The sequence below is a fragment of the Odocoileus virginianus genome, chromosome 1 (genome assembly GCF_023699985.2).
Source record: "Odocoileus virginianus isolate 20LAN1187 ecotype Illinois chromosome 1, Ovbor_1.2, whole genome shotgun sequence".
In the NCBI taxonomy this organism is placed as follows: domain Eukaryota; kingdom Metazoa; phylum Chordata; class Mammalia; order Artiodactyla; family Cervidae; genus Odocoileus; species Odocoileus virginianus.
Genome location: NC_069674.1, coordinates 16,003,178 through 16,011,782, shown reverse-complemented (window position 1 = coordinate 16,011,782; position 8,605 = coordinate 16,003,178). Strand labels below are relative to the sequence as shown.

The 8,605-nt window shown below is 47.3% G+C and overlaps 1 protein-coding gene across 1 annotated transcript; it reads left to right on the top strand.

Moving 5' to 3' along the window:
• The first annotated feature begins 2,303 nt into the window (after window positions 1-2,303).
• On the top strand, window positions 2,304-8,287 carry TMEM213 (transmembrane protein 213). The gene is made up of 3 exons (XM_020878268.2): window positions 2,304-2,507; window positions 6,054-6,128; window positions 6,988-8,287. Exons 1-3 carry the CDS (start codon window positions 2,363-2,365, stop codon window positions 7,155-7,157), a joined length of 390 nt encoding a protein of 129 aa, XP_020733927.2. The 5' UTR covers window positions 2,304-2,362; the 3' UTR covers window positions 7,158-8,287.
• Window positions 8,288-8,605: the final 318 nt, after the last annotated feature.

Below are 8,605 nucleotides of genomic sequence, written 5' to 3'. Positions count from 1 at the left end.
AATTCACTTCTGAGTGTTAGACAAGAGCCCACTCTAGAGCCCTGGGAGGGGTCCCCTTTCCTGTAATGCCGCCACAGAGCTTTGAATGAGCTACACTTCATCCCTCACTCTCTCAACCAGACCCAAGCTTGCACAGAAACATAATGCCCATAGCAAAACCACGGCGGCCAGCCAGCACACACAACAGTTCTTCCATCTTTGTAGGTGTCATTCCTTCACGCAAGAGGTCCATCTACTCTCACTTGCACACGTGAAATTCAATACCCAGCCCAAAGGTCAGTTCCTCTGTGAGTCTCTCCCTGCTCCTCTCAGGTAGAAGTCCTGCTCCCTCTTTTATCCCCATCACCCAGGAAGAGACCCACATTGAGTCCTGCCATATTGCCTCCCAGTTCTTTCCTCACTGCCTGGCCTCACGGCTGCACTGTGAGCAGACATCAAGAGGAGGGATTGAACCTTAGTCATCTTTGGGTCTCAAATGCCTTGGATCGTGCCTTTCACATACATGGTGGGCCTTCAATGAATGCCTTGGACTGAAGATGGTGTTTCAATCAAATAACTGTGCATGGATGCCTTCTAAGTCGCTTCAGTCATGTCCAACTCTTTGCGACCCCATGGACCATAGCCGACCAGGCTCCTCTAAACCACCAGGCTTCTCTGTCCATGGGATTCTCCAGGCAAGAATACTGAAGTGGGTTGCCATGCCCTCCTCCAGGGGATCTTCTCGACCCAGGGACACAACCCAGATCTCTTTTTGTTTTTTAATTAATTTATTTAATTGGAGGCTAATTACTTTATAATATTGTAGTGGTTTTGACATACACTGACATGAATCAGCCATGGATGTACATGTGTTTCCCCATCCTGAACCCCTCTTCCACCTCCCTCGCCATCCAATCCCTCTGGGTCATCCCAGTGCACCAGCCCTGAGCGCCCTGTCTCATGCATCGAACCTGGACTGGCGATTCATTTCACATATGATAATATACATGTTTCAATGCTATTCTCTCAAATCATCCCACCCTTGCCTTCTCCCACAGAGTCTGAAAGTCTGTTCTTTACATCTGTGTCTCTTTTGCTGTCTCACATATAGGATCATCATTACCATCATTTTAAATTCCATATATATGTGTTAATATACTGTATTGGTGTTTTTCTTTCTGACTTACTTCACTCTGTATAATAGGCTCCAGTTTCATCCACCTCATTAGAACTGATTCAAATGCATTCTTTTTAATAGCTGAGTAATAGTCCATCGTGTATATGCACCACAGCTTTCTTATCCATTCATCAGCCAATGGACATCTAGGTTGCTTCCATGTCCTGGCTATTGTAAACAATGCTGTGATGAACATTGGGTTACACATGTCTCTTTCAATTCTGAGAACGGAGATCTTTTATGTCTCTCCTGCACTGGCAGATGGGTTCTTTACCACTAGCACCACCTGGGAAGCCCCCTCAATCAAATGACTACTCAGTTCAAAATCTTCACAAAACTTCCCTTTGGTCTCTTGACAATTCAGCCCCAGAGCCTGACACAAGGGATACTCAGCCTCTTGGCCACAGTGGACTTCTGAGCATCTCTTACCTCCAGGCCTTTGCTTACCCATCCCTTCTGCCTATGAGGCCCCCTTCTCCTCTTTGCCTGTCAAAACCCTAATCATCCGTCAAGACCCAACCCAAATGCTATCTTCCTTATGCGGCAGCAGGTGATGCCCACTGCTGCTGAGAAGCAAAGTGGAAAGCACGTATTTCCAGACTTTAGCAAGAGTGTGTGTGTGTGTGTGTGTGTGCGTTATAGTTGCTTAGTTGTGTCTGACTCTTTGTGACCCCATGGACCGTAGCCCGTCCAGCTCCTCTGTCCATAGCGATTCTCCAGGCAAGAATACTGGAATGGGTTGCCATTCCCTTCTCCAGGGGATCTTCCTGACCCAGGGATTAAACCCGGGTCTCCTGCATTGCAGGCAGATTTTTTACCGTCTGAGTCACCAGGGAAACCCCTAGCAAGAGGGTAGGGGCTCAGAAAATATTGGACAGGATGGACTAGGGAATATAGGACTTAAGCCTGCAAGTGAAAGAGATAGCAAACTCATCTTCAAGGAAACAGCAGGGCCCAGATTGCCTCCCCTGTCCTCTTTTTTCTCAGCAGGGACAAAATGGAAGCTAAGTAAGAACTGCAAAAGTCACCATCTCTTCCTCCCCCAGCCAACACAGCTCAGCTTCCCTCCTAGAGAGGTGAAAGTCAGGTGTGACAGCCCAAGCTCCCTTTGCTCCACCCCCTCCCTCTCCCCCAAACACAGAGCAGAAATTCACCTCTGCCAGCGTTGTTTTCAAGCTCCCGCAGGACGAGACACACACGGGGCGCATGGCAGGCGGTCCTCAGCTCGCCTCTGCAGGGACAGTGCACACAGAAGCCTCTCTCCTCGGCATGAAGCGCCTCCACCTGGCACCCTGGGCCTCCCTGGTCCTCAGCCTGGCCTTCCTCTCCTTCCACCCGGTTTACTTGGCAGGTAGAACCGTGAGCTTTATTCTCGCCAGGCTGGGAAGAGGGAGGGGGGGTGGGGGAGAGAAGGAGGCAGGAGGAGGATTCCTTGGCTCGGGTTGGTCCTGCTCAAAGCAAAAAGGAAACAGGGCTTTCTCATCTGAAGGATTAGGCTGGAGAGGGTAGGGTGGGAAGGGGGTTTACCTGAGACCAGAGCCAGCCAACATGGGAGCCACCAGGAGTCCTTCCCGTCAGAGACGAGAGATGCACCGACAACGGCATATCTGGGCTGCTGCTGTGTCTCAGCGGTGCCTGCTCAGGGTAATTGTGTTGCAATTCTGTATTTTGTGGCTGTCATCCTCCCTCTCATACCCTCCTCTCATCTAAGGACCTCCGTCCATCCCTTGACCCTGGGCATCCTTTGCAACTTTCACCAAACCTCAACACACGAAGCTGCCATCTGCTGTTAAACCTTCCCCCATCTCACCTGGCTCAGGAGATGTTGGATTATCATCCCACTTTCTTAGGGAGACTGAGGGGGGGTGTTAGGAAGTGCCCTCCCAGGCTGGGCTCTGCACATCAGGGAACTTGCTCCCATTCTCATGGTCCTGGCTTTTGCCTCTGGCTTTGACCTGGCTCCTCAGAAGATCCTGCCCTGCTCCCTGAGAGATTCTCCCTCTCTCAAAGCCAACCCTCACTGTCCCCCACGCCAGGCAGTATCCATCTCTCTCCTCACAGTCTCTCCTCGGGAGGTTCAGAGGGTGGGCTCTCAAGCCTCTGAGCCTCAACTCAGCTTCAGCTTCCACAACTGGCTAGTTGTGTGATCTCGAGCAAATTCTTTCCCCTCCCTGGGCTTCAGTTTCCTCATACCTAATGTGGAGATAATCATAGTGCAGGGCTGTTGTAAAGATGTACGTATGTAATCATACAGGGCTGTTGTAAAGATGAAATAGGGTAACTGCACATAAAGAACTTTGAATGAAATAGCATGTGGTAAACACTCCAGTGGGGCTTCCCTGGTGATTCAGACAGTAAAGAATCTGCCTGCAATGCAGGAGACCCAGGTTCGATCCCTGGCTCGGGAAGATCCCCTGGAGGAGGGAATGGCAACCCTCTCCAGTTTTCTTGCCTGAAGAATTCCACAGACAGAGGAGCCTGGTGGGCTACAGTCCACGGGGTCAAAAAGAGTCAGACACGACTGAATGACTAACACTTTCACTTCATTTCAAACACTCAACAAAGGTTAGCATGTTCCTTTAACTTTTGCAATATCACCCCTCTCTAAGTAAGAGTGTCTTCTGTTTACCCTGGAGGTGCCTTGCTTAGGAGAAGGCCTCAAACACTTGACCAGTTTCACTGCCATGAATGGTTGGATCCTTCCAGTAGCCTTTACTTTGGAAGTGACTCCAAATGGGACCAGTTCCTGGCTGGCTTTGCTTATGAGGGAGGTGTGTGACGTTTCAATTCTTCAGAATTTATACTAGGTTATTCAATTTGAACCATATAAAATGTCTGATACTGAATAATTCTGGACCTATAGAAATGGTGATTTCATATGGATTAACCTACTACTAGTGTTTCATTAACTTGATTTTTTTCCACACACCAGTTCTGGACCAGGACCACTTTCCTACTAAGGTAGAGGGGAGATGAAAGTCAGGGTCAAGGAAGTTATTCGGGTAACAAGGGAAATTAAAACATGGAGGAATCAATTTTTCCAAAGCAAATAAAAACCAAGCTCTGAGGCATTTAGCTGTAAATAATTTACAGTAGCAATCAGATTGCATCAAGGTAGTTACTATACTTTAGCAGGACACTGGAGTGCTGGGGAGGGGGTGGTCTAAAATTAGTCTGAGCAGAAATTTCATGGCTTTGGTTAATCAAGGAGTTTCCTCCTAAGTTATTCTGCTATGTGACAGCAAGCGCCTTTGAAGGACATGCTAACCTAGAGTCAGTGGGGTCTGGAGAGTTTCCAAACTTTTTTTCTGTCATTGCCAAAGAAGCAGATTTAACAGTCATACAATTTCCAGGAAGATTCTTTCAAATGCTCTCTTGGTCTTGCTCTACCTAGGTCAGCATTGTCTAACAGAACTTTTTTTAAACTTCTTATTTTATATTGCAGTATAGCTGATTAATAATGTTGTAATAGTTTTAGGGGCTCAGCAAAGGAGCTAGGCCATATGTATACATGTATCCATTCTCCCCTAAACTCCCTTCCCATCCAGGCTGCCAGAGAACATTGAGCAGAGTTCCCTGTGCTATACAATAGGTCCTTGTTGGTTATCCATTTTAAATATAGCAGTGTGTACATGTTGATCCCAAACTCCCTAACTATCCCTTCCCCCACATCCTTGCCCCCTAGAAACCAGGAGTTTGTTCTCTAAGTCTGTGAGTTTGTTTCTAACAGAATTTTTTGATTGTGGAAAGTTTCCATATCTGTGCTATCTTTCTAACATGGTAGCCACTAGCCACAGGATTGAGCACTTGGCAAGTGGCTAGTATGACCAGGTAGCTGAAGCTTTCATTTAATTTCAATAAACTAAAATACCACTCTGGTTTGAGGCCACCATGTTGGACAGAGTGGACCCAGACTGCCTACTTTCTTATTCTCAGTGATGGTAGGGAACACGGCCCATGGTTTCTCTCCCTTGTGGGTCCTTATGTTCATCTCTGTAATCCCTCCCCACTCCCCAAACTCTGATATTTTCTGCTAAAGTTTTTTTTATCATTGTGTGCCCTGTTTATTAATCAAGGGCTGTATAATTCTAAGTGCTGTATACACTAGAAACCTCTCAACTTGCTTGTAGGGTGTTGACGTTTTTCACACCCTTTTTCTGAGTACTAACATCATAATTATCAGAAATAAAGAATCAAGGTCAGAGTTTGATGTTTTTTAGTTCAAGCTTTTGAAAGAAATTGAAGCTAGTTATGAAAAGACATGGCAGATTTTTAAGTGACTGTGTTAATATATGCTAGAAGAAAACAAAACAAAACACTTCTTAGATGTACTTATCTGCATAGAAACCAGCTTAAGCAGAGGCCCTTGGTGACAGAAGGGTGATGAGATAGAAAGATAAAGCACGTCAATGGGAATAGGAAGTGGTAGGAAAAGAGGAGTGTGTGAGTTTGCTGCCCAACAAAATACCACAGCCTGGGTGGCTGAAACCACAGAAGCCTCTTTTCTCACAGATCAGGAGGCTCCAGGTGTCACCAGGTGTGTTTATTCCTGAGGCCTCTCTCCTCAGTTTGCAGATCGTCCCATTCTGCACTGGGTGCTCGTATTGTCTTTTCTCTGTGAGTTCCCATCCCCGTGTCCAGTCACACTGGATTAATTTAACCATTTAACCTTAATTGCATCTTTAAAGCCCTATTTCCATAACAAAGCACTACCAGATTTAGGAGACAAAGTTCAGGCTGTAACAGAACTTTGCTGCATGAAATCTCAACATTACCTCTATTGGAACTTCTAAAGTACTCATAATGCTCACTAGTGATTCACAACAAAGACTGCCAACTCTATGCCTGAGAATGGCTTTTCCTACTGCCTGAGACTATCATTTGTATTTTCTTCCAGAAGCAAGCGGCGGCAGCAACTCGACCTTGACCGTCCACCATCCAGAGAATCTTGAGACCCTGGAGCAGTGCCCCAGTAAGCTTCTCCTGGCACTTGCCCCAGCCCAGGGCGCATCTCGGAACAGGGAGGGACAGTTAAGCCTCCTTGCTTTCTGCTCATTGGCTTTGAGTGGCTGAGCGCCTGCCTGACCCTCGCATGCCCCAGTGTGGTTTGTTCATGGCCCCAGAACTGTCTGCCAGGCACGTCTACAAAGCTCTCTTGGCCATGGTCCCCATGTAAGCTCACACTCTTTGGTACAGAAGGCTTTAATGGCCCATCCTCAGGACAACAGTCAAAGACTCCCTGACTTCAAATGCTTATAGAAGTTTGGGAGTGGAAACATCCTAAACATCAGCCAGTCCAATTCCTGCCCAAGGCAGGAGCTTCATTCTCGTACCTGTTGCATTTTTCTGTTCACCTTCCATTGAAGATTTGCAGTGGTAAGGAGCCTAGTGCTTCATAAAACAACCACTGTGGTGTGTGTCTAATTAATAGGAAGTTTGCTTTATTCTAAGTTTGGCTCCTTGACTCTGCCCCCATTGAATGACCACTTGTGTTTACTTCTGGGCATAACAAAGGAGAGTAACAGGCAGCAATATGTAGAGGCTACAAATGTGGCTTTGGACTCCTACAAACATGGGTTTGAGTTCTAGTTCTGCCATCTTGTGACCCTGGGCAGGTGACAGCTTCAGTTCCTACACGTCAAACAGGAGGAATAATTGTGCCTATCCACTTCGTGAGGAAAAATAAGGGAACATGTGTAGAGCTCTTAGCACAGGGCAGGGCATGCCTTAGTAAATGGGGCTATCCTGTTATTACTGGTCTTGATGTTATGAATAGCCTAGGGGGGAGGGAGGCTGGGGTGACCCTGTCCTTCTTGCCCTCTCTCCCCCAGACGTTGACTTCTGCCCACAAGCAGCCCGGTGCTGCCACACGGGAGTAGATGAATACGGCTGGATCGCCGCAGCTGTTGGTTGGAGTCTCTTGTTTCTCACCCTCATCCTGCTCTGTGTGGAGAAACTGATGAAGCTCACTCCAGATGAGCCCAAGGACTTGCAAGCCTGAGACTTAGAATCCTAGTCCCAAGAATGTCAATCACCAAGCTGTGGGTAATAGCAGGAGGGGAGAGTGCTGATGTGGTTTCCAATATTTCAAAGTCCATTCACCCCTTTTTGTTTGTTTGGAGTTTTTTGGGTTTGTTTTGTTTTTCGGTCACACCGGGTGGCTGGTGGAATCTTAGTTCCCTGACCGGGATCAAACCCGGGCCTTGGCAGTGAAAGCTCAGCATCCTAACCACTGACGACCACTGAAGTCCCAAAGTCTTGTTACCCTTATAACCTTCAGTTACTTTTAAAAAGGAAAGGAGACAGGGATCCAAGAAAGACAAGACCAGTGCTGCCAACACACCTAATTTGAAAAGGTACTTGGGTCCTTTATAACCTGACATATCCCTGATGGCTCCTTTGCTTGGATATCTGTGTGGGGAGTGGGGAATTGCTTGTATTTTGAGCATCACTTTCTTTTGCATTCCAAGTATGTGGTACATGAGAAACATAAACTTCAGTCTTATAGTCACCCCATTCAAAACAAAACTCAGAACCTTCTCACCAAAAACAAGTGTTGTGTTTTGTCCCTTATTTCAGTCAAGGCATCACTGTCATTTCAACATGTGAGCGCCACCTGGGCAGCTTCCTCAGTCCCACATCCGACGCTTCCTGGGCTCTTGTTCTTCCTTTGACGGCTCCTCATGTCAAGCCTGCCCATTCTCCCTGCCGGCAGCCTAGGTCTGGCCCCCATTACCCCAGCCCATCACCACGTCAGGAATACTTCACTTTGTTCTCACTGCCTTCAGGATCTCCCCGCCCCCAGCTCGTCTCTCCCTTCATCCTGACATCTTCCACTTCTTTGCTGCCATTCCCTCTGCAGGGGTGGCTGCCTTCCACCTCCACCTCCAGAACGAAAGCCATTCCTCAAAGCCCAGCTCTAATGCTTGCTCTGCCTGCAAGCTTCTGGGCTTGTCTTCTGGGGACCAGGAGCTGGTGGTCTTCGGGCTCTTGTGTGGTGCCCTGAGCACAGTCATTGTGAACGACAGGCCTCGTCATGATCGGCTTGTACTTCCTCATGCTCTGGGGGTATAAAAAGCTCTTCTTAATGTTTATCCAATGAATGAGTGAATGAATAAACAAATGAATAAATTCCTGGCCTAGACAAATTTTCTGATCGTCGCTCTGCATCCAGAACCTCCGTTTTTCTGGAGCCGGTTGACAAAACTGACCTCTGGAGGAGCCCCTTGGCTCTGGCCAACTTAGGGACAATCAGTTAGGGCCCAGATGTCAGCACCACTGTGAACTCTTCCAGCGGGAGTCAGAAGGAGAGACGGGTGGGGTCATCAGAAGAAAGACAGACAGTGACTGTTTAAGAACACATGTTTGCCTTTTGACAGTGAATATGTGTTTAGATTGGATAAACTCTAAATAATCATAATACAAAAAGGAAAAGTGAGAGGCCTCCAA

What these genes read in the sequence shown, in the direction of transcription:
- TMEM213 (XM_020878268.2), top strand. Translation starts at nt 2,363, where the DNA reads ATGGCAGGCGGTCCTCAGCTCGCCTCTGCAGGGACAGTGCACACAGAA. An exon ending in CCACCCGGTTTACTTGGCAG is followed by an intron (nt 2,508 to 6,053) that starts GTAGAACCGTGA and finishes ATTTTCTTCCAG; the next exon opens with AAGCAAGCGGCGGCAGCAAC. An exon ending in GACCCTGGAGCAGTGCCCCA is followed by an intron (nt 6,129 to 6,987) that starts GTAAGCTTCTCC and finishes TCTCTCCCCCAG; the next exon opens with ACGTTGACTTCTGCCCACAA.